The sequence below is a fragment of the Stegodyphus dumicola genome, chromosome 1, assembly GCF_044657685.1.
Source record: "Stegodyphus dumicola isolate Sdum_Otavi_A_Nest chromosome 1, ASM4465768v1".
NCBI classification, from domain to species: Eukaryota; Metazoa; Arthropoda; class Arachnida; order Araneae; family Eresidae; genus Stegodyphus; species Stegodyphus dumicola.
This window is the reverse complement of record NC_140768.1, coordinates 60526931-60554318: the sequence shown is the minus strand read 5'-3', so window position 1 is coordinate 60554318 and position 27388 is coordinate 60526931. Positions and strand designations below refer to the sequence as shown.

General features: G+C 33.9%; 1 protein-coding gene across 2 annotated transcripts in view; it reads right to left on the bottom strand.

Annotated features, from left to right (window-relative positions):
- Positions 1-27388, bottom strand: part of LOC118204111 (bestrophin-4-like) — a 76755-nt gene that overhangs the window by 23139 nt on the left and 26228 nt on the right. For both annotated transcript variants that reach the window (XM_085815322.1, XM_035376431.2), the window contains exons 2-4: positions 20451-20585; positions 13641-13807; positions 10962-11119 (exon numbers count right to left, since the gene is read on the bottom strand). In XM_085815322.1, the coding sequence (XP_085671448.1) occupies positions 10962-11119; positions 13641-13807; positions 20451-20585 (460 nt within the window). The remainder of the gene's footprint in view (positions 1-10961; positions 11120-13640; positions 13808-20450; positions 20586-27388) is intronic.

Genomic DNA, 27388 nt, shown 5'->3' with positions numbered 1-27388 from the left:
ACATCAGTTATTGATTAAAATCAAGCGTTTATAACTTGGATTATTAAGAAGTTATAATTAAAAGGATAAGTTAAAGATTTTAGGTTAAATGGTAAACTGATAAAAGACTATTAAATATTAAATGGTAAGCTGATAAAAACTATTTTAAAAGATAAATTAAAGATCTCCATGTCTTACTCAAAGGTAGCATCAGCCAGATCGCGTAGATGATAAACTGCATGCCAGCATAACGAAACTTGACATAAGAAACGTGAGGTAACGTGGCATAATATAAAGGGCCGAAAAATTTGGTAAGACTTCACTAAAGATGTTTTTAACGTTACAAATTTTGAAGTATTCTGAATGAATACTTACCAGGAATGTGACAAAATAAGTCTGCAATTAAGATTAGAAAAGTGGTGCCGTAGGATTGTCTAGACGTAAGGGAGTCGCAAATCTCCGAATTATGAAAAGCAAAATATCTGTGAAGAGCAAGAAAACCGAAGTATGCCTGTGTGGTAGTGTGGTACAATTTTTAAATCTTGGCATGAGCTCTTGTTTTTATCGGACTGGTAAGAAAGTAATTTAGGTTTTTTAGCGTACAATAAAGCTCAATTTATGCAATACAAAAAAGGAACTTTAATCTGTCAAATATCCTCCATTCTGTTAGATGACCTTTTGTCATCTTTCTAGAACTTCTGGTCTTTTAGCAGCAACAAGTGCAATTTGAGGTCATCGTTATTACTGAAATTTTTACAATTTAGGAAGTTTTGTAAACTTCGAAATAAATGATCGCAAGGTCGGAGATATTTGAGGAATGAGAAATCACTTCCCATCCAAGCTCCAGTAATTACGTACGTGCTGCTAAAGATGTTTGAAGCTTCGCATTATTGTGGTGGAACAGGATTCCTTTGCGATCTGCCTATTCTGGCCTTTTCTCTGTGATTGCTTTTTTCAGTTTCAGATGTTGTTGGCAGTAAACGTCTGAGATAACAGTTTGGTTTTTCAGAAGCAGCTCAAAATACACAGCATCATTGTAATCCTACCAAATTTACATGATCTTTCTCTGATGTAGATTAGCTTTCAATATGATTTTTGCTGTTTCATCAGGCTTGGATCATGATCTATTTTGATTAATGTTATTGTAGATGATCCATTTTTCATCAACAATGATAATTCATTTTAAAAAAAGGGTCGCCTGCATTACGTTTGAAATGAGTATCTCAAATATTGATTCATTGTGTTAAGCGAATTTCTTTCAATTCATGCGGAACCCAAATATCGAACTTCTTAACGAGTTCAAGAGATCTTATATGATTTTTAAGAGTCATGTGTGATACATTTAACCTTTTCGAAATCTGTAGCACAGTTATATGATGATTATATTAAATTATGGCTTTAATTTTATCATCATCAACCTCAAAAAGTTGGCCAGAACTTCGGTCATCTTCAAGTAAAAAACCTCTAAAAATAAATTTTTTAAACCAATTCTAAACATACTTTATGTTGAACAATCAACTCCATAAACTTCTAGTAGCTTTTTGTGAGTCTCAGCCACTTTCTTACCTTTATGAAAATAAAAAAGTAAAATATGTCGAAAATGTTTATTTTTGCACTCTATAATAAAACTGACCGTAAACTAACAGTTGTAAACAAACATACATGGACTTTGTTTCTATAAAAACCTTAAAGTGTCAGCTGCCAATCCTCAAAAGAAAAAAAAAATAAGACTGACAGAAGAATAACTAAACGAACATAACGCAATGAAAATCTCTTTATGCAAATTGAAATTTCTTTTTTCTCAAACCGATAGTTACATTATGCCTAACGCTATGAGTGGTTTAACGTTTTGCTGAGTTTTCGCGAAACTCAGTTTGAATTATCTTCAATAACGTAAGGAAAGAACAGGGTAAGGCAACTAAAATTTATTAGTAGTTAATAAAAATTACATAAATTAAAAAAATATAATAATAGAAGTTAATATTTATTGCAAACTTTGTAGATACAGGGTTATTCAGAATGCCCTCCCGGGTTTCGAAGCACTATAGTAAAAAAAATTAAGACTAATACAGCAAATAAGAACATTTGAAAGAATGCAGAAACAATTCAAGTTTTATTTACATAGCTTACGGGCATTCTATGTGTGAACCATTGTTCACACGACGTACATCAATGTGGTATTTCATTTTCTGCCACATTCCACTATCAACATTATTGAAAGCAAGTGTAATCCTTTCACTCAGTACAGCTAAATCACGTGGCAAAGGGGATGAGAAAACTTAGTCTCTTACATACTTCCCCATCAGAAAAAATCACAAGGTGTTAAATCGGGCGAGCATGAGGGGCCATCGCAAAAGAGGTATGTCATCTTTGGAAGCTCGCCCAATCCAACGATGAGGTAAATGTGTGTTCAGGTTCTCACGTACATCACACAGAAAATGGGGAGCAGCTCCATCTTGCTGAAAAACGAAGACGTCATCCTCATGTTCCTCTAACTGCGGCATTAACCACAATTGTAGCATATCCAGGTACACTACAACGGTAATGGTCGTATCTGTAAAAAAATATGATCCATAGACACGTGAGGAGGAGATAGCGCAAAAAACGTTAACTTTTGGGGAAATCACAATGGTATTCCACTACACTATGAGGATTTTCGGTGCCTCCCCCCCAACTGCGTAAGTTATGGCGGTTTATCTTGCCGGACAAGTGGAAGGTTAATTCCTCACTAAAAATCACTTTCCACATTAGTGTTTTAAATTCTTGGACACAGATGCAAAATTTCGTATGAGAAAATCAATCTAACGGATGCAACGCTTGCAACAATTGCAATTTGTACGATTGCATACATAGATTTTTGCGTAGAATCCTCTACGCTGTTGGTTGCGATATCCCCAGTTCTTGGCTTGCACGAACGGTTGATTTCGTCGGGTTCCTCAAAAAACTCTCCCGTACATCGCTTACGGTTTGCGCAGATGGACCCGGACGACCACTTCGTTTCTTATCACATAGGCATCTCGTTTCTTTGAACTTCTTGTACCACACATGAATTGCTTTGTTACTTGGTCCTGGGTTTGATATTTCGTACGAAATACACACTGAACCAAAACCACTGATTCAGATTTAGCAAATTCTAAGATCCAAAAGAATTTCTGTTCGCCTTTGTTCGCCTGTTCTCATTTTTATTTACTCACTGCCTTCAGTCTAACTGCTTACCTGCCTTCTTCTACCTATCCTTTCACTGCCATCCATCTACCGCCAACTGCTGACAATAAAACTTGAATTGTTTCTGTATTCTTTCAAATGTTCTTTTTTGCTGTATTCGTCTTACTTTTTTTACTGTAGAGTTTCGAAACCCAGGAGGCAATTTTGAATAACCCTGTATAGTAGTCACTATATTTATTCCATGAGATAAGACGCTTTATTTTTTGGAAGGACATCTGTTTAAGATTAAATAAACTAAATAAATCATAAATTCACTTATAGCGATTTGGTAATTGTATCACTGTAAGATTAATCAAAATTCTATTTTAAGCAGAAATGCCCAATAACAAGAAGCCATTAACAGATTCTCCATAATAAAGTTAAGCTATACCATGAAAAAAGAGGCAATAATAAAACATACTTCTGTGAGCATTTCTTTTTTCGTTTAATTTTAAATTAATATTCAGGAAATGGTTATCTGCATTATTTTAGCAATAAAAAAGCTCCCTTCATGTTCAAAAGAGAGTGCGATTTTTATGGAAAGGGATTTTATGGAATTTCATGATTGATTATTTCAATCCATTAAGTGCTGATGGAAATAAATAAAAACTTAAAGCACGCTCTCGGACAAAATGCAGTTAAGTGGAAACGTATGATCTTCAAAAACATTAATTAAAGATGTCTTGTTTTAAACTTAATAATCAGTTATTTTCTAAGCAAAGTCCTTTTCCTCGTTCCACTTTTGTAATTTACTTTCATGTTTGCATTATGTAAAGGTATGTTTGTGAAATTTGCTTATATTTTATTAAAATTCAGCAGCTATTTGGAATCGCTGCTGTTCTGCTCGTTGTTTCATTTAAGATGCATTCTTAAGACAGATATGCAAAATGAAGTCTTTAAAAACACACTGCTGTCGTGAAAATTTTAAGCTAATTTTTCCAAATTAAGAATGAAGTTGTTTGTACGGACTATTGTGAGCTACAAACTAAATAGACATTATGATATGTCGTGCATTTAATACATTTAAGACTTTTGAGTGCACTATCCTTTATTTAGCACAGTTTTACTAAAGAATCATAAGTTAGAATAACTATGAAATCTTTATTTAACAAGTTAGAGAGTTTGCTCAACTCAAATAGAACATGAATAGGACACAAATCAAAGCTAACAGTCTTTACAAACATTTAAATCAAAGCGTTGAAAAAAAAAGGAACTTACAAGAGATTCATTTATCAGTTTTAAATAGCTTCAGGCTTACCTATTAGGCAATATTATCAAGAGTATATTCCATAAAAGAAGGTAACATGCTGAAAAGAATGAAGCACAAATACAATGCAAATACAAAAATCTTTTAAGACTTTTGAATCTAAAAAAAAACATAGGTAGAATCCTCTCTCTACAATATATCATTTGACACTCGTTTGTTTTTGACTTTGCCCAGCTTCATTATGCAAAATGATGCTAATTTATTCTAACACTTTATAAAAGTTTCCAGTAAAGTCCCGGCATTTTATGAAGATGGCATCTCAGTGAATCAGAATGATAAGTTTAAATTAAAACGTATTTTTGCTGTGTATTGGCATTTTCACCGGTAGTAATGATGACTAACGCGATCTCAAGCAAAATATTGGTCTATTTGGTTATGCGTATGTAGAAAATATGTTAGTAAATTAACAGTTAATTAATTATTCATTACATCTATTTCGCAGAACATATTTATTTTAAGTGAATTTACCGGTCAAATAAGTATTTAGTGTCGCTGTCAATGTTATACATTCAACAGCATTTTAATTAAGTACATTATGTATTTGAATGCATTAATATTTTTTAGAAGTACGATCGTGGTCACTGAGATTGTAACGAAATATAACAACATATTTTTTATTGATCCTGTGTGACTGTAACAAAGAAAGCACAAATTTAATAAAGCATGTTTTGCATGCATTTTATTTTCTGTTCAACTGCTATTAATAAAATTGAAGACGCAATGCTACGTCAATGTACGATAAAAGACCCATTTAAAAATTCTGAGTCGTCATATACCTTCACTCAAAGGCTAATTACATAGTACAAAACTGATTTGTCGAGTTTGATAGTTTTACACAATCTCTCTCTCTTTCTAGACAAATAGTAAGACAAAAAATTGTATGAGATACGAGAATTCAATTAAAAAGCTGAGGAAAACAATATGGGTTTCGACTGGCAAGCATCCAAAAGGGAGAAAAACCGCTGAACTATTCTTAAGAATATATTTTTTTTCTTTATATCCTTGAATAGATCGGGATACGTGCGTCGTTCTGTTCCCCTTCTTTATTGCATTTTTATTTATAAGGGAAGAGCCAAATTTATGCAACATCATTTGTCTTGTTCAAAATATGCCATACCTTTGTCTAAGGACAATGTAACCACATTCAAAAAGCTTCCAAATATATGCCATTTTATTCAACTAGAAAAGAGATATTATTCCACATTCTGAAAAAAAGAAGTTCTTAGTAGTTGAGGTCGCTCCTACAAACTTTGATTAGTTTGATTAGTTCTTTAACAGAACTAAGGTAAAATAATAAAATAACTGATATTATACATATTATATACAAGTAATTAAATTTCATTGTGTTTGAATGAGCATTTACTGAAAATTTCTCCATTTAAAGAAGCTAACTAGCTCATTATCAATTCATTTGATACTTATTGTAGAGACTTTGTAAAATACTTGGCAGCTGTATGGGCCTGAAGAATTAATAATATAGGGCATTTCTGTGCTCGAATGGATACGACAGCTGAACTTTGGTAGTTTGATCCTGGATCAAATTCCAACAAACAGACTGGGTGCATGGGTATTTTCTTGATGTTCCCCCCTGTGTATAACGTGAATAATTAAAGATAGTTTCCCTTATAGAAGTCAACCATGGAAACATTCCTCCGTGTAGACAAATAGCTTTAGTGTCTTTTGGCATCATTCAATAAATCTGATGTTAAGATCCATCTGATAAGTTACAGCTTTGCCCCTAACCAGAAAGTATTACAAGTGTATTGATTATACTTAATCTGGAGCTAAAATAAAAACAGTTTCATAACGTTAATTGTTTTTTAGCCCAAAGGAATAGAAGCTCAAAAGCCCAGAAGAGCTATTATAGATAGATTACTATAGCTCTGCTGCATTATTAATGTGATTAAAAGCGCAACCTATTTATTATCGCTTTATATCTTGAGGCAAGTTGCTCTTGAATGGCAACATTACTAATATATCATCAGAATATGTCTGTTTTAAAAATATTTTAGTTCTGTTGTCAAAAGAGATAAACGGAGTTCTTAAAAGAAACATTTTGGATTTTATTTATTTTATCCAACAAACCCAGAAGAGCTATCAGTCTCAAAACGGGATTTTGCGTTGAATCACTATAAAAGTTTGAATCATTTTTCAAATTGTTTCCACCAAATATTATAGGTCTCTATTATATTTAAAGAAAATAAATAATGAACAATTTGCATGAATGAATGCATGTTTTCCACATTGTGAAAAACCAACGGTGCCTAGAACCATCAAATTTTGAATAATAGTCATCCATCCGAATATGGACACTTGGAATCCCGAATTTGCAATTTGGATTTTGTTTTATTGTGTACTTCATATTTTGTAAAATTTTAACGTATTTTTGATTAACAAACCCAATGATTTCAAAGCGAGCAGTGACAACATATATGGAAAAAAATTAAACTTTAGCGCGCGAGACAATTTATCGCAAATTCTAAAAATAGTCTGTTTTTAAATATTTTTAGCCCAAATGCTCTCGAAACGTTTATGTAAGTGAAAAAAACACCCTTTTGGGCGTAATATAAAATCTGAAAGCCTTCAGATTTTGTTTTCCCCCCAGGCTGAAAATTTGGATTCATCCTTCGATGGCATTTTCATTCGATGATTGATCGATTTGATCATTCGATGACATTTTCCTCTTATTTCCTGTCTCTACTGTATTCTGGTAATTTTCATAATACTTTTAACTCACATAGGTGTTTTCATGATACCTCTATGTAAAATGAGGGCTATTAAAGTAGTTGCCTCTAAATATTCAAGTGAAAGGGAAGTTAAACATCTCTCGTTTTGAATTAAAAACTAAAAGCAATGAACGTTGTAAACCGTGATGATGCCGTTTTGGTTGAAATAATCGCAGCGAAAATATCGCCAGTGAAATCATCGTAAAGAGAAAATAAAAAGTATAAAACATCGTGAGAGGAGGAAAACACGTAAGGATTCACAATTTCAAAACGTTACCGTACAAAAAAACTCGATGAAAAAAGTAAAGCGAGATCAAAATATCGCGATTTCGGGTAATACTGGTAAAAGAACACTCACGTAAAAAGTAAGACAATGGCAAATGGAAGGCATACTTTTGTATAATTTTGAGCTTCTTAGACGTATAAAAAGTCGCTGAAAATAAGAAAACATTTGTTATGTTTTGCAATACTTTATAGATTTTGTGTTTTATGGGTAACCATATGCAACGATGCTTCGAAATTGTGAAGTTTTATTGCTTCTTTATTTTTATGTTTCGTATTATGACATCTTTAATTTTGCGAACCCTTTTTCTTGCTTTCTTTTCGTTTTCCTGAAGCTTTATTCAGCAATGCTTCTTCCTTCTTTAGTTTCTTTCCTCCGCAATGTTTTCTTTCGAGATATTTTCTTTTGGATGTTTTCACTGAGAACTGTAAAAATACGCTTAGATAAATCGGAAATTAGGTCTGTTTTGCTAAACAATTAACCGAGTTGTGAAAGGTTCTTGAAGAAAATAAAATAACATTTCTGTGAATACCAGAAATGATTTAAAAATAAAATAGCTTCATTGCTTAATAGTCTACTTCCTTCCATAATTTTCCCATAAGCAACCGAGCGGTAACGTCTGTAGTCATTCCACCCGAGACGACTCAGGCCGAATGACTAGAACTCGTCCGAGGCAACCGGGAGTTTTCGTGGTATTTTCCATGTTTAATTTGAATACCAGCCAGATCTCCTTAAAAAGCTGCCCGCGAAGACATTCCTCACACACAGAAGACACGAAAACAAGTAGATGTCCCTTGAATACTTTGCCAAAATACAAATAATCCATAATAATAATTCTTTCCAAAAACTATGTACAGTATAAACATAACGTCTATATGACTACGCAAAAAATATTCCACGTGCTCATTTTTATTGTCATATTTACTTTTATGTGATGGGCTTGAATTGAACAATTAAATCTCAAGTGATAATTGTATTGCATTACAAGCGATGGTAAAAGGCGTGAAAACAGGCATGAGGAGAAGCAGCATATAATACATGTCCCCATATCACATGGAAAGGAAAATAAATGTGAAGCTTCTTTGCATTTGAACAAAATGCGTTCTACACGAAAGTCAAAACCATTTGTTGATTTTAAATTTCCATATCCTCCCTAAATCTTTTCGACTGACGAATTAAATAACCATAAACGTTTTGAAATTTCAAAGTGAACCTGATAAGTGTTATTGTTCACTATGCAGGGTATTTGTAAATGAATATAGGAGTTATAACGCTTTGTAATATTTATTACGTAAAACTTAAAATTATAATTAATAAATTAAATGAAAGAGCAACTCAAACAAATCTGTTTCTTGGTGCGCGCATGCGTCAGAAAGCGCTAGTAGCAAAAATGACGACTAGTGAATAGAAAGCTTTTTGTGTTCTGCAGTTTGCAAAGACCGAATCTGTAGTTACTGTGCAACAAGCGTTCCAGATTAAGTTTAGATGTGATCCCCTAAGTGATAATAACATCCGTAGATAGTATCATGAGTTTGAAAATACTAGCTCCCTTTGCAAAGTGAAGAGTACGGGACGACCAGAGGTTAGATGAACCAAGGGTCTTCTACTTGATGTGACGAAAGGTGCTCACATTTGAACTCTTGTAAGCTTGTAAGTATAACTGTTTGAGTTGCTCTTTCATTTTATGTATTCATTATAACTTTAAGTTTTACGTAATAAATACTACAAAGCGTTAAAACCCCGATATTACTTTAGAAACACCCTGTATTTCGTCTAAAATAATTAGAAGTTCTATATTTGAACAATTGATCTATTACAAATTCATAGATTATACGAGTAATACATCACTAAGCATACACTGGAGGACAATTGCTAAAGACAGATGGTAACAGCAGCGATAGCAACCTCAAAATGGAAGGCAGAAAAGCTCGCAAATTAGCATAAGTGGGCGGGATACAGTAAGACGTGTTGTGCGTATGCAAATTTTGGATTGCCAAAGTTTGCGCTGATAAAAGAGATAAAGGATTTGACGTTTACTGACTTTTGTTGTTCTAAAGCAAAATTATCGAGAAAGAATCAATTGACGAGTTTTCAATTTTCAATATGTCTTTCCGACATCACTTACTGGAAGATTTTACGCGTGGCCGTATTATTGACAAGATTGAAAAAGAACGAAAAATGACAGATGTTGCTAAGGGGTTCAGAGTCAGCCACAATATTGTGGCTGGCTGGATGGGTGTTTTCGTGGTTTTCCCCATATGTAACGTGTATACGAGCCAGTTTCCCTTAGAAAGTCCTCCACGAAGGTATCCCTAGTGTGCTTTGCCATAATTAAGCCTAGTGCCAGATAGCCCTAGTGGGCTTTGCCATAATTAAATACACCAAAACCAACACCACCATTTCAGACAAATGGAATATGTAGCAAATGTGACAGAGCATGTCGTGTTCGTAGTACGACACCTGTAGAAGATAGGTGCATAGTGCTATCGACGAAAGAACCGGCGTAGCACAGCTATTGAGGTGGCAAATCAGTTACTTGCTGCTACTGGCACGCAAATCTCCCGAAAAACTGTAGCCAGACGTTCGCATCAACGAGGACTATATGCCTACCGACCTAATGTATGAATTCCATTGCAAAGACAGCAAAGTGCCGCTTGTTTGCAATGGTAACGCGAGCATCGTAATTGGACTCAATAGAACTGGGTTTGTGTACATCCTTAGATGAGAGTATGTTTAGTCTATTACTGGATTATAGATGCCAACTAATCTGGCATGAGAGTGGTACTACTTATCGTCCAGAAAATGCCCATAAAAGGACCAATATCCGGTATGCAGTATCATGGTATGTGTCGGTACTATGATCAATGGCCGCACGCCTCTACATGCGGTTGCAGCTGGGACTAAAACTGCATAATGATACATTAATGATGTTCTGCTGCTTCATATTCGCACGTTCCGTGGTGCTGTCCGTGTTAAATTTGTTTTCATGAATGGAAACACAACATGTCATTGAATCCCATTGATAATGTTTGGGATGCTTTGGGGAGGAATCTTGCTGGTCGACAATTCTTTCCATGCGGATCATATCCCTAATTGACCTCTTACGCCAGAATGCCTGCGGAATGTATTTGCATTTTTTACACTTTTACGTATGGAACACAATATGACCATTGTGTCCCTTGAACACTTTAAAGCCTTCTAGATTTCAGAGCACAGTAAATTATCTTTATTGTTATATCCTAGTATTATGGCATTATTTTATTTCACTTTGGCATCCAAAAGCACTTACTTTTTAACGCGGTATGTAGCCGTTTGTGATCCGTCCTTAGCAACTGTCCATCAGTGTATTTAATACTACATAAAGATAAAAACAATGAAATTTAAATTAGTGTAGAAAAAATTTAATTAAAATAATGATTGGAAGGAATTTAAATTATTGCAGGTACAGTCTGCATGAAAAAGTTGCGGAGAATACCGTGGAATACAGTAAATGAGTACTAACCTCCATAATGAGTTTTAGTCCGTTGGAATCCGTTATTCGGCATTCTTGCTTTGCTTCTCGAAGGAGATTGATGAACCATGTGCAGGGTATCCAGAAAGTATTAAATTCTGTGGATGGCACTGAATTCAGCATTTCAAGTTCCAGTTTTGTCATGAATCCTTAAAAGTAAACAATTCCGTAAACATTGGATAGTGGGGATAGTTATAAGTAAGAGTAAATCTCAAACACTGAAGATATATTTGAAGTGCACTTGTGTAAACATAAGAAAAGTAGTAGAGCATTAAAAATGAATTTAGCAAAGAAAGAGTATTATATCACAGCGGCATGTCTACACTTAGATTTTGTAATTTATGCATTATGAACTAAGATTGCTGAAAAACAGCAGGACAGTAAAATCCAAGTTATCTAAACCGTTATTAATTAACAAAAATACATACACTAGTTTTTTTTTACAATTTACTAAAACTGTGCTGTGAATGGTGACAAGAGCTCGCGAAAAATCCATAGGAGAATTTTCATAAATTGTTTAAAGGTCTGCGAAATAGTTCTTTTTTATACAGAAGAGTAGCAAGAAAGTACATATGCCGATATTTTGATGCTAAAACTCTTCCTATTATAAAAAATACTAAAAATAGCTTTAAAAACAACAACAACAAAACAATACAAAAAAAAAAAAAAAAAAAACTAAATGGTATTTAGAATGATAATATGCATCACAAATATACACATACGCACAGTCGTGTGCAAAATTAACAGAATTTCCACATTATGACGAATTTCTGAATACCTAATTTACAGATTTTAATGAAATTTGTTATGAATATACATTTATAACAGAGAAAGAGATGCCAATATAAAATGACTTTTCAAAAATCATTTTATATTGGCATGATTAGCAGTAACGCTAATACAGCACGGATATCTAAAATCCACGTTGTGATATCGAACTGAAAATAAGTCTAATTAGATTATAAGTTCATCTCTCATAGCCAGATAGGTCGCGCAGCGTGACGGCAAACTGGACAGAAGGCAGCTGAGGAGTCCTTTTGGCTCCTACTCCTGTAACAAAGTAGTTTTAAAATCCGGGATGGCGAGATGAAATTGCCCTGTGAAGAGCATCCCAAACATGCTATATAGGGTTAAAATTAGAAGTTCTGACAAGGGTATTAACAAGGGATTTCTGCCCGTTTAAAGTCCATTGAGGGTAAAAACTTTGAAAACAGTGTATAACAGATACAATATACGTGATAAAGAAAAATTTCATTCAAACCCATTTTATTGAAGCATTGCATACCTGAATGGTAAAACCGCGGTCCAAAATAAATTAAACGGATGAACTACGAAAAGCTTTAATAGGCACAAGTAGAATATTTTGAAGATGAAGAATCAGTCTTCCCAAATTGAGTTTTATAACCGGCCGTGGATGAGTTAAATAAATGATGGTTTTACTATTGATTAGTATGCATTTGTTTTGGTTCCCGGAAATCTGAACGTAATTCACCTTTAAGCAGTTCATACTTAAAACCCTGCAAGTGGCGAAGCCGTACATTCAAAATATTTGTCATGATATCTTTAATTACTCAGAAATGCATCTTAAAATGTGTCCAAACAATTAACGAGTATAGAAAGGATCCAAGATGCAAACTGAGAAGGTAATTTTGTAAGTATAATCAAGAAAATACCACTTACTCATCATCTTTTGGGGGATTTTGTAGCCGCACACATGTCCGCTTGGAGTATTAATTCAATACACCATTCGGATAAAATGTAATCACATTAATATACAGTTTTACCCTTAAATTTATTATACATGTTAACATGTATAAAATGAACATAAAATGAAATTTACTTTTCATTGTTAACTAAGGAATGGAACGATGTTTAAAAATGAATACTTCAGTGCATAATTTGGTGAATTTAGATGAAACTGTATACAAGTTTTCGAAATAATTTCTTTTTTCTAATTAATTTAAAGTAGCGGTGGCTTTTCAAAACTCCTTGAATCCAGATGACAGTCGCTTTCATTTTAATCTGAAAGACTGCGTTCAAGATTGATTCCATTTATCCGAGGCTGCGCAATTGTCTATATTTTATTACTTAATAATCGTGATTTATGCTTAAAATTTCTTTTTAATTTTAACAGAGGTTCGGCTATTTTTGCAAGATCTTTGATAAAAGTAATATAATAAGAATATAAGCTTAATAATGAGGACAACGTTTTCGCTGTATTTGTTGGCGGGTGAATTTTTATTGAAATTACTTTTGGATTTTCCGTTTCGATTCCTTTCTGTGATATTTTATACACTAAGTAACGAAGTTCCTCGGCTGCAAACTACTTATATTTTGAAGCATTTATTTTTAAAATTTATTATTAAAAACAAACGTGTCTTTATTTAGAGGCGAAAACATATCGTGCAAAACTCTACCTCTTTTTGACATTAAACGGCATTTTATGACCACAGGAGTCTGTTAAGTTAAAATATATGAGATTCATTAAGTATATTTCTTCTTATTTAATTAGAAATACGTAATTCTCCGAATAATAATATTTCTATACACTGCAAAATATCCTTTATGAAAATAAACTAGATGAAATTAATTGATTATCGTTTCGAAATACAATTTATACCGTGTATTTATCCTTATTATCGCAAATTCTTGTTAATGATAAACACAAACCTGCCTCCACCAAATGGTCCCTTGTAGGAAATCGTCTCTTTACGGCCATGCTAATAGAGCGCAGAACCAGCACGAGAGCAACATTCAAATATCTCATCATAGTTCGTCGGAGGACGCGGCTTGTTTCGTCGGTGCCCGGCACGTAGAGAGAAATACTGTTCATCAACCTAATAAATTAGATTATTTCATTATAAGATCACTTGATACAGCTATCAAATGAGATTTCAAATTTTGTGTATCAGAGTTACAATACTTAAGCTTTATTTAATATTCATAAATTATAAATTCATTGCATGTTTCCTGAAGGTTTATTAGTCGATTACCTTATAATAACGTCATTTCTTATTGTAATTCAGATTATTGGGTACTTGACTGTAAATAGGAAGTATAAATTTTTATCTTGAAAGTGCACGTAAGAGAGTTAATATTCGCACAGGAGTTATCCTTTTGTTCACTGAATTTCATCCAAATCATTTTAACTCTTCCAATATCACGGTTAAATTCGACATATTTAAAAATTACAGTAGCGGGCCATTTATTGGATTATTTTCAGTAAGGCTAATTCATCCATTACATCAGCACTTGTTGTTACTACACATTATTTATGTTTAAGTAACCATATGAATTTGAAGGTAAATCCAAGTTTAGAGTTAATTATTTTAAGAACTTTTGACCATACATCTGTTAATTGTTCATTTAAAATTATAGTTTTGATATTTATTTTGGAGTCTTACATTAACAAGTTCTTAGCCATTTAATTATTCTAAGTTGTGCAAATGAACTGACGAATTTTGTGAAGACAATTGCATTGCATATAGACATAATAACTATTTAAAAGGGGGATTTTGTTTTGTATTTATGTGATATATGAATGTCTGTGTAAGACGCAATTCCTTTTGACTGTCACTTCTGCTTGTGATATTCACCGCTTACAGCTGGAACTAATACACTGCTTCAAAAGGTGTGTCAAAGCATAGAATTGGATCTAGTAAAAGGTGACTTGGCTTTCTATTGTTTTCCAGCTCTAACTGAAGGAATTTTGTTTTTTGGCTGATACTCAAAACAGTGGTACCGTAAAACTCTAGAGTTTAACCTATGATTCACCGCAGACTTGCGAAATTTGTCTTTACGTTTCAGATACACGACCTAAAATTAATTCGAATTACTTAGGTAAACATGTACGCTTTATCGATGTTCTCAAAAGTAAAAAAATAACTGTTAAACAGAGAATTTCATTTGTTCAATTAGTATTTTTTTTCCAAGTTTTCGTTGCCGTTTCTTGGCAAAATCCGAAAGTAGGCCTTAAAATTAATTCAAATGGTCAAACATGTTAACAAACATATAAAATTGTTCTTTATTTTACTATTAAACTTGTCTTAAACTTTAAAGTACTTATTTTGTTCATTTCTCTGTAAATCTGATATGATATTATGAAATTATATTCTTTCTTTGAGCACTTTGTAATGTATTTTGCAGTAATTTACAAAACAGACAACCTTCTTAGTAGAACATAAATTTTATTTCTAGTTCACGGTGATAGACAAATTTTATACAATTCTTAAGTGGCAAAGTTTTCATACTACTCCTAGCTGGTAATATCTTCAGAATTCTAATCTTTTTAAAACAATATCTCCCGTTGCTGAGTAACGGTTTAATACAAATATGGCGTTGCCACTTCAACAATAATTATATTTATTTATTAAATAACAAGATATTACAACCTACATCATAACTTCTGCCCAACTTTCAGTCTTCCATTTTCCCTCGATTAAAATAAGCTTAATCTCCATTTATATTTTGCTTGATGAAATACAGTGCTCCTTTTACTAATTAAAAACTTTTAAAAGAACGTGTTTCTCTAAAAGCAATTTTATTTTACAAAAAATGATATTAAGTGATATTTCATTATACTTCAATTTGTAATAAATGGATGACGTCAAGTAAAAACTGATTTGTTTAGACTCTTTTTATTTATAGCTATAGGTGGCCTTTAGAGAACTCTTATTTTCTATATGATGCTCCATCGAGAATTAATCTAATTTAATATTCTTCATTTGAAGTCCGAATAACATATCTGTACATTAACAATATGATATACCTAAATACAGACCCGAAGCCTTATAATAAAGCTTACGGCTCACTTAATTCGAAGCCAAACCTTCTCAATGATATAATTATTGCTTTCGCTTCTTGTTCTGTGCCGCTTATGGTTTTAATTTACTTGAAGTGCAGTGTTTATAATATTGATTTTTGATAAATTAATAAATATTTTTGCATAAAGGTATTAAAATTGCATAAAAGTAAAAGCTTGTATAAATATTTTTTTCATTTATTTTTGTGTTAACATCTATAATTGGTATAATTGATTTAAATAACTTAAAATAATATTTAATATAAGGTCACATATCCTAAATGTAAACATCATAGCCACTTTTAACAATTCATTATTCTGCAGTTTGGAGATCAGAGCAGTTTAGGATTTTCTTACCATCATAATGTATATTATATAAACAATATTTAAACTAAGTTTTTCCTCTCGCCAACTTATATACATATTAAAAAAAAAGAATGTTCAAAATTTCGATAGAGGTTTTCAGAGGTTCCGCATGAATTAGTGTCCCCATAGCATGTTTAACTATTTTTAAAATGTTTTCCGTTTGTCTATGTGTCTGTATGTGTACGACGATTTTTCGTTCGCGATAATTCTTATATGAAATTTTAAAAATTTCTCTTTACTTAAACTTTCTACATTCATACTGTTACGAAATGTCCAGGCGCGGTAAGATAGCTTTTCCGCAAAGCAGGTATAGGGTTGCCATAAAATGGCAAGGGAATGCAAGGTTGCCACATTTGGCGAGAAATCGCCCATTTAACGACAAAATTGGCGATATACCATGGACGGATGGAGAACCTTCTGGAACGAATTCTTACCGGTTTAGCCCAGAATGTTCTCGAACACAAGCCAAAAACTATATAAACCCTGCTGGTACGCGGAGAGTCAGTTCAGTGCGAGATAGTTAGTCTCGAGTTAGTCAGTCCGCGCGAAGTCGATCGAGTTGACAGCCGAGCAGGGAGTGCCGAGTGGGTCGTCGAGTGCATCAAAAAAGTCTCTTAGTGCATCGTCGAGATAGTGTGTTAAGCTCCGATAACGACTGAACCGAAGAGTCGGGAGCTGTGCTTTGTGTGTCGTCGAGTGCATCGCGAGTTGCAGCGTGGAGAATCTCGAGAGTACGTGGAGTTCCGAGAACGACCAAGCAGAGTCGGGAACTGTACTCTGGTGCTTTGCAGTGAAGTTGTCTTCACCGTTGTAGCCTGATTGCCTGAAAGTTGTGTCGCTGATTGTTACAGCGTGTCTATAGTAGTTCTTCAACGACTTTAAAAACGTGATTTGAAAACTGTTTTGAGAACAGTAGCTAACAAAGTATGTTTTGATACTTCATCAAGTGTAGTCGTTATTCACTCCAAATCCGCAGGAACCCCGTAACGTATGAAAGTAAAGGAAAAGAAAATTACGTAACAATATAAAGAACTGATTAGGTTCTGGGTAAAATTAGAAAAAAAAAAATGGTACTTTACAGAAAGTTCTTTAATTAGCAACCGGAAGCGACACTTTAACTTGAAACCCATAATCGCTTTTAATGAAAATCTGTGTTAAAATGTAATTCGAAACTTTTCACCAAAAATGTACTTAAGAATTTTATATGAATGGGAACAACATACACTGGTGTGCAAAAATTAAGGACGAGACGGTTTTTTCAATATAACTTTGTACAAAAGCTTTCCAAATCAACACATTTAATACCGTAAGATACCCAATACGTAAGGACATGAGAAATGTAAGCAACACTACTAAAAGAGAAATCAGAGGGATAAAAAGAAGCTTTATTGAAAAAGTAGCATGGAGCGCAATGCGACTGAAGGCCGAAACATCCCTGTGATGGGTGTCCAGCAAGAAACATCCGGTCTTTAATAGGGTATATGATCTCCCCTAACTGCTAGGCAGGTTTCACAGCGTCTGCCCATGCTGAGAATGAGGGTGTCAATGAGTTGTTCAGGCATTGCTGTCCATTCGTCTTGCAGCGCCAATCGAAGCTCCGGAATCGTTACTGGTGGTAAGGTACGAGCTGCCAAGCGTTTGCCTAGAAAATCCCATACACGCTCGATGGGATTGAGATCCGGAGATCGTGCCGGCCAATCCATACGTTCAATATCCTCACTCTCTAAGAGCTGTTCGGCAGCTACTGTGCGATGACATGGTGCATTGTCGTCCATGAAAAGGAACTGCGGACCCATAGCGCCTCTAAAATGACGCACATATGGAAGAAGAATCTCGTTACAATAACGGGTCCTGTTGACTGAACCTGCGTCGAAGATGTGAAAGTTCTCCAAGAACGACTACCAAGCATGATGCCTCCCCAAACAAGAACACCGCCACCTCCATACCTGTCCCTTTCAATGATGTTCGAGGGATGATTGCGGCTTCCCCGCTCTCTCCAGATGAGTATGCGATGAGAATCGCTACTCGGACTGAATCTGCTCTCATCTGTAAAGAGTACTCGTCCCCATTCATTGTCTCTCCAATTCCGGTGTTCCCGGCACCACAGAGAACGCCTTCTCCGATGGGCAGGCGTTAGAGGTACACACCGTACAGGGCGTCGTGCAAACAGACCACCACCGTGCAGTCTTCTGGCCACGGTAAAACGCGATATCGGTCGTCCAGTCGCCTGTGTCGTGTGTCTAGCGATTTCTCCCGCTGTCTGCCGCCTGTTTCTTCTGGCCTGTAAGGCAATATACCGGTCATATGCGGGTGTGGTTCCTCGTGAATGACCACTACTAAACCCCGGATAGCTGTTCCTGTAGTTTGAAATTGTCTCCAGTAAGTCGTGAAACGATGCTGTGAGCAATTCCGAACTCTGCAGCCACACTTGTCACACTTCGGCCTTCCTCCAACTTCCCAATGATTCGACCTCGGGTAAAAGCATCCAGATGTCGTCTAACAGATTGATTATTCGCCATTTCTCGCTGAGGCAGCAACTCAGTGTGATTTTAACTGCTATACGGCGTGCAATCTCTTTGCCAGAAATACTGATATTACACCGACAACATGCTTTATACTACTCAGACACTCCCCCATTACGTCTACCTGCATATCTGCACATGTGCTACCGTACATCACCTTACTTAATCTCCTGATTGGTCTTTCTGTCCGCTCTGCCTCTTTGTTCAGCTGATATGCTAATTTTTCGACTTCGTCCTTAATTTTTGCACACCAGTGTATTAGATTTTGGCTAAAATTGATAAGGTGAAGTGATACTTAAGTGATACTATACTCGAAGTACTGAATAGACTTTCGTAAAAAATATTATAGGATAATCCATAGCTTCTCATATTTGGTATTTAAAATATGTATGTGACTGAGAACAACATATTACAATTATTAGCGTTAACTGTATTCTTAGAATTATGCTAAATGCAACAAAAAAAGACTCATTATGAAAAAGAACTCTCGTTATAAAGAAATTAAATGTATTAATATACAGTAGCAATTAAATAAGATAGCGAATATAAAAAATATATGGCAGCAATTGACACTCTGTAAGGAATTCTAAAAATATGCTCATTTTAAAGATTTTGTTGTTGGATTTTATGTGGCGTAAGTGCAAAAGAAAGCAATAAATGAAGCCATAATGAAAAATAAAATAAAATTGTACATCTTACTAAGAAAACTGATCACTGATATCACAAGCTGAGAAAACGCCGAAAAAGAAATGCATTGTAACACTAAACACTGTAGTGTTTAGTGTTCTAAAGAGATGCTGCTTTCAAAAATTTTTTTTGATTGTTGAGTCATTGATTTGCAAATCCGAAACATTATATGACGAGAGGATATACTACGCCTGATGCGACATTTTCAAACCAAAGTATCAGAACGGATGTGTATATAAGCACGTATAGTTATCATTGTATGCGAGAATAGAATAACAAAAAATGAATAGTGTTTATAATTATCATTGAGCCTTTAAGTTTTAAAACAAATTCGATTTCATCTACAGACGATAAACTGGAAGCGGTAATTTTCCTAGAGCTCGTTGATCGTTGGAGGTCATGTGCATCCGTAGGAGGTCACATCAGAATTTTTTCATAAGAGATGATAATTCAAAAGGTTTTTTTTTAGCACAATGTATTTAATACCTAGTATACTAGAACTTGAGAATTTGCTGCGAAAAATTCGCTAATACGCACTATGCAGAAGAATGCTCTTTGTAGACTTTTCGTTACAACTGTTAAGTCGAGCAAATAATTCTTTTTGATAACAATGGCTAATACATTAAAGATTCCTAAAAGAGGGATTCTTACATTCATATCTATTTCTGTACAATTATTACTGATGGATATTTTAAGAAATTAAAATTCTTCTAATCTCCTAATCTCCAGTCACCCTTTTAAAAAAGGGAAGCGTATAAGATATTTTCTTCCTCCTTCCAGCATGCCTTCGTGGTGTAACGGTAGTACACTCGACTCGTATTCGAGAGGTCTAGGTTCGAGTTCCGGCGAGGGCATTGCACATTTTTCACGTCTTCTGTTGCTGCTTTTTTTTAAAAAAAGTAATGACTCTACGAAATTACGATTTTAAATAGTGCTCCAGAAAATTTGAATTGCAGATTGAGAAAGAAGTGTTTGTACCTATGGTAATAAAATCTTTTCAAAACTATTGAGATGTTTCTGTTAATTTTAATCTAGACCTTCTAGATAGCTCCAGATGATTTAAGATATGAATTTCATAAAAAGAATTAAAAAATTAAAACTTACTTATCGGGCCAAGGAATGGCTGTGTATTGGTTCCACCATCTTGTGGCAATAAAGGAAACATAAAATCCTAGAACAAAACCCAAAGGAATGAGGTCCATGAAAGTTGAGCAAAGAAACACGATTCTTTCGAAAATTCTGAAAAATGCAAAAATTAAAATATTAATTGTGAAATATTAATTGAACATTTAAATTTAAATAGTTTTTCGAACCTTTAAATTTTAAATTACAGGCTTGAGAAAAGGGTAAATCTTTGGGCATTTCACTTCATCGATAAGCAAATCGTTTATAGATGCATGACATCAAAGTGAAGAAAAAAGTACACGGTAATATTTCAGACAATCCCATATACCGATAAAAATCGAAATTTAGAGTTAACTAATAAAAATAGAAATTCTCGAGCTGAAACGTTTGTGGAAAAATAAAATTAGTAATTCTTTGGAACTTAAAAGCTTTTTAAAGAGGGCTGAGAATTAGTAACAATGAGTGCTTACCAGTAAGAAATTATTTCGAGATGAACGTAAAGACAGATGGAGCATGGTTTGCTCCAATCAGAATTGCACAACTCATATTTGTAGTTAAATGTGTAATTTATTAATAAAATAGCTTCTGGTGGTGATATTTGAAAATAATTTTGTTTTTAGCTAAATATCGTTCCCATACCTTTGCTTTGTAATACACAATGATTCACACTTTTCTGATTAACGGTTACCGTTGAAGGTAGGTTTGAGTAGAGAAAGCTTAATTATGGACACCCTGTATATATATTGCATAACAACCGCTAGTTATGACAGCCACGTCTAGCTACGAGATTTCAGTTTATAAGCTGCTTAATTTATCTTCGAAACAGGCTGCAAAAACTCGTTTTTAGTTTCGCTATTCGGCAAAATGTAAAATATTAAATTTATCATTTGAATTTAATTCGTTGTGGAGCATCTTTATTTAAACAATTATTACGATTTTAGTCTTTATTTTAACTTCCTTTCCATATTAATCATCAGAATTCAAATTAGTTTTGAGTATATTTAAGCTGAAGGTTTTGAATATTAGAGAAAGATCTGGCAATCGGGTCTGGCTGTCAGTATTTTACGGAAGCATTGATTGAAAGTGGAATTTCGGCTTTAACATTTTCGCTAGCCAATGAGTTAAAATTTAAGTCGGTAAAACACCTATTCAGCCAGCTTACTATATTGATGACTACGTTACGAACGTTTGAATTTAATTGCCTGTTATTGTTAATTTGAATAGCTACAAGTCGTGGTTTCGTGTGTAAGCACAAATTGTGCTTTATTTTCACTTTAAAATTAAAATAAGAAGGTTATTTTAAACCGTTTTCAGTACTTTGTGAGTATCCAAGACAGAAACAACTCGTTCTCTGTCTAAGAGGAGTGTCTACAGTATTTTACAGCTTCAGTTACGAGAGCAACTATATACAGTCTATATAACTGCTCAACAAATTTAAGCGATTTAAAATCAATAAACGCATTAAATGGATTAAATCTTTGTTTTGCTTTTTAATAACATATCTGATTACTATATATTACTTCGTTTAACTATATATGTTAAACGGATATACTATTAAAATTTTATGTATATATATTTTATATTATATCGCATTCTGCCATAAGAGTGACAAGTTGGTTTTAAGTTCAAATCAGCTACGTGTGAAACGCTTTGGAAATTTTCACTTTTGTTTTCCAGTCAACTGACTAGAATATGCATATGGGTAGAATATTAATATTACTAACGGTCATCTACATTCTCCTTTCTTAAAACAAAATAATAGACTAAAGGTAAAAATCTTTAGAAACAATTAGCATGAAAAACAGCCAACATGACAACTATTATTGCCTAATATACTTCTTTGAATACAAACGTCATTATGGATTCAAAAGTAAAAGAAAACGTCTATTTAAATAATTTTGCAATGGCTTACGAAAAACAAGTATCTATTCAGATTAAACTAATGGGAAAAAACTGTAAAATTTATATTGAAAATGTACCGGTAAAAGTGTCGGACAAAAATTTTGAATTTAAAGTACAATTAGTAAATTTACATTATATTAATTTTAATATTCAGTAGCTGAAGTGTTTTCACCACTTTTACTTCCTTGTAAATGAGCTACTGTAATCGCGAAAAGTTTCGGGTATTATATTTCAAGGGAAATATCGATTTTGACCGCTCTTGAGTCTATTTGAAAGATTTTTTTTGCGTGACATCTGTACGAACGGTCAGAAAAAAAGGACTCTTTTTTCCAATATGTATTGTAAAATCGATTCAGAAGAGTTTTTTATTTTCGTGACGTGTATATCTCGCATAATTCAAATATGAGTAATGAAACTGCTATAACATGTAGTTGCGTACCTCCCTTTTTCATTTTAATCAGCCGCACCAAACTTATATAGATATATATGTGTATATATTCCTACTCTGTTACCCGGTTCGGTGAGCTCATTCATTTTTATTCTTATTTGTTTAGTAAATTGTGCATGTTTTGTTTTAAAAGTGATTGAATTATGTTGTTCTTATGTTCCGCTCAAGGTTTTTATGCTTTTAGTTAATCTACATGCAATAGTTGTAGATTTATTAACAATTTAAAAGTTTAAATGGTTCTAAGCCTAACGAAGCCGCCATCTGTTTACATTTGAAACTTATTAGAACAGTGAATTAAGTTAGTGGTGTGCCAACTTCAGGGTCTTTTTGCTCAGCGGGACCAAAACTTAACTTTCAGTTATGTGTACCGAAAAACTTGTCTTCTTGCTCACTAGGTGAATTACTTATTGTTAAGTAGAAACTGGAATTTTCATTGCAAAAAAATTTAACTATTTTAAACGGTATTTTGTGTTTTAGGTTTTTCTGTATTTTATAGTTTTTAATGAAATGTTTTATGTATTTTTTCCTTGCCGCGAAGTGATTCTGAATTGATTAAATGAGAAATATATATCTAATGAATATCTGGGAAATAAGTTTAAAAGAAGTGCAGCAAGAAATGGGTATAATTTAGTAGGCCGTACAAGGAAGTCATATGGTGTCCATATCAGATATTTTCCTATGCAAAAGAAAACATATGTTCTTCCCCTTCAGTCCTCAAAAGTAATCTTTTCGATATGGTGAATAGTGGAGCTGGTTGCCTTATCTTTGAAGGCTCGAGTTCGAAGGAGAGGTCAAAGATGTGTATGATTGTTTAACTCTCTTCCTGAATGTGCTATATCGGTCCCCTTGTGAGCAAACGTTTCGGTGATGCGATGGCTAAATAATTGCAGTAATTTGCGAATTAATTTGATGAATGCTTAAGAAGCAAATTGCCGAAGGGTTACACTGAATAATGTGGATGATGTCATGAATGACAAATTTATAAATATGTATTAAACAAAAACATTACTGATATCAATCATATCACGATAAAGGAATAAAATAAAATATTTTATACATGGAGTATTCGTAACATGTGTCTCTTTATACATGACCAGGAAAACTTTATATATGACGCATGTTGAAATTTGAACGACAGCAAACAATTTTATTTAATATTTTCCTCATAAATTCTGTCATTTGACAGTCTTTGCCAAGCAGATGCAATTTCAACAGTTTTGTAAAATTACCATTGCCTAACATTTGAAACTACCACTTGGGAATGAAACATACTATGCATTTGCTGACATTCTCAAAAAACTGAACGTACTCATGTAGCTATAAAAAGTTATTCATTAATGATTGCAGTCTAAAGCTGTACATCTAGGGGAGTGATATCCATGTTGACTTCGTTCAAATGCATTAGACAATCAACAAAAATAGCATTAACAATTTATAGGATAGAAACATTATTTTCAAGAAATCTGCATGCGAAAATTTTCTTTTGTAGAGTTTGGCAATATTTTTAATTGTGGGTCAAAAATTGCAATCGATGATATCTCTTGTTCATGTTATGAAGAAATAGATGGGGGAAAACGGAAATAAATTTGTACTGTCACACTTGATATTTTCTGAAGGAATATTATATCTACTAAATCTTTAATAGCCGAAGCCTCAATGCCTTATACTAGCCAGCTATTCTCTAGTTTTGAACTTTGGTCTTGTTGGGGTAATTCTTTTCACATAAGCAAATAATTTAAGTTTTATGTCTGAAAAACTGATGTAGACCCAGTACCATCTGCACATATTAAGTCATCATCACATATTAATAGAAACTTTCTGTTTTCTTTTTTCACTTCATAATAGTCTATAAACTTGAGGATAGAATTTTGTTTTTCTGTCAGTCCTCTGGGCATTTATGATGCGCTTAGTGGTTATTCGCATTCTAGGTGTAATAACTACATCTTCACAGGTTCACCGATTTCGCCAAAACTCTGCCTAATTACACAAGCCTGTAATTCCTGGGTTTTATAACTTCTGATAATTGATTCTTAGGTATCTTTAGCGTAAATTCGAAAACGACCTTCATGTTTTATCACCAGGTCTAGATTTTTCACAAACTGAAAATTTCAGAATTGTTTAAAAGTCGAATAATTGCGAAATAAGAGACTTTAAAATAGATATGAAATGTTTTTTACTTATAGTTTATTCCTTTTTTTTGGCTTATTCTATGCATTCTTATAGGAAACCAATTGAGGTGTCTGATGGTGTAAGGAGCAATTGACTCCTTAAGGTTTCAAATGAAAATTGCCATAAATGAAGCTATTTTTCGATTTTACTGAATTTTTCATTTATTTCTATTAATTTCTTTAATTTTTAAGAGGTACATTTGACTTTCGAATCCACCTCTTCCCTCCTCTTCCTTCAAATGTTCCTTAGCGAATCTAGAAAAAAAAATTAATCGAAGGTGGTGAAACAGTGGGAGACTTAGCCCTCCATTGCAAAGTACATGTGTGGAGACAACAGCTTGGCCGAAAGTACAAGTTATTAAGATTTGTTTTGTTGTGACAAGTCTTAATATGTTTATTGGCAGCTGTCCGCGCCTCTAAAGCACTGCGCAATATCAGTGCTGTTTCAACAATCAGCTATTTTTATGCGTAAATCGGGTTTTCCTCGTTCCTCCGTGATCTAATGCGTTTTTGTTCATGGAACATTTATTTTCATGCTCTATTTTGCCATGGAAATTTTCCGCTTTTTAAATGACTTCAAGAGACTGTAAAAAGTGTTAAAATTCTTTTAGTTATATTTGTGGTTAGCTAATGGTGGAAAGGGGGGTGAAGAAACGTAAGAAGTTTCATTCGACAAGTGTACCTCGCATATTTCGGAGTGAAAATAGGAGATCAAGACTAAACTTGGGCACCAAATCATGTCTGCTACACATGTGTTGAAGGAGTTAGACAGTGATCAAAGAGTGAACAAGAAGCGTTCGGATTTAGAGTTCTAACCCTGCGGCGAGAGTGGCAAAATCACAGCAATGATTGTTACATTTGTTCGAACGGTGTTCACTTTTTCAATATGAAGAATAGAACAAGAATCGTCTATCCAAATGTACCATCCGCTTTACGTACAGCTCCTCATGGTCCATACGTATCAGAGCCAATTCTACTAAAATGTTGACCTGAAACAGATGGTTCTGTAAGTGATTCAAATGAAGATAACATCAAGGAGAATAAACCCCGCGATACCTGTGTACCAGGGCCTTTTTCACATTCTGAACCAAACGATTTGGTTGGAGATTTGCATCTGATCAGCGAAAACTCAAAGTTGCTTGATTGGAAGTTTAAAGAGAAGAAGTTGCCTTTCATTTTACTGAATTAGGTACAAAGAAAAAGATTTTCTTCCGTATATTTCAGAATAATGAAACTTTATCTTCTGCACTGATGTACGTGGACGTTTGAATCAATTTAATATTTTGTAGTTTCATTAAGATTTTTTTATGTTGGAGATGGGGAACATGTGCAATGCCTTTGCCGGAACTCGAACCCTGAACCTCTCAAATACGCGTCAAGTATGCTTCCAATTACACCCGGAAGGCATGCGGAAAGGAGGAAGAAAATACCTTATAATTCGATATGAAAATACTAGCTGGAGACTGTTCATAGATTCGTCCAAAAGAAGCTTAAGACCTGTCCTTCTTTACAATGGTAAATACGTATGCTTCAGTACCGGACATTCTGTCCATTTAAAAGAGCATTACGGAGATTTGCATATCATTCTCGATAAAATTAAATACAACGACAATAAGTGATCTCAAAATAATATCGATGCTCCTAGGACTGCAAGAAGGGTAAGAAATGTTTCCTTGATTTTTGTGGGAACAGAAAAGCAGAGACAGAGAAAATGATTAGCTGAAAAAAGATTGGCCAAAAAGGGTTTCGTTAGAACCTTGAACCAAAATTGTTCTCCAAAAAGCTCTCATTTCATCTCTGGTCATAAAATTCCCCTTCAACCTCTGTATATCAAGTTAGGCTTGAGGGAGTAATTTTTCAAGGTCTGAACAAAGAGAAGGTCGACGTTTTAAGTACATTTGAGAGAAATTTCAGCCTTATCAAACGAAAAACTGAAAGCTGATGTCTTTACTGTTCCTGATAATAGAACACTTCTTAAATAAGGTAAATTTGAGAATTAAGTGGAAAAAGAAGCCTAGGTAGCCTTTAAAGACTTAGTAACCAAGTTTCTGTGCAATAAAAAAGATCCGAACTTTTTTATCGTTGGGAGCAAACCGCAGAGGTACAAAAATTTAGTTGTTACATGAGCTTAAAAGTTTCGTTTCCTAAATTCACATTGGTACTATTTTCCTGAAAATCAAAGGTGCCCTTATCGAAGAGATGCGTTTCATCAAGAAATCAAAGAAATGGAAAGCAGGTATCAAAGAAAATGGACTACTTCGATGATGGCTAATCATTGCTGCATGTTAGATTGAGATGAACGACATCAATAATTTAAAAGGAAAAGTGCAGAGCAGAGCACAAGCGGTGCAGGGAAACCTCTATACATGAAATGAAATTGTGTATTTTACGTATATTAT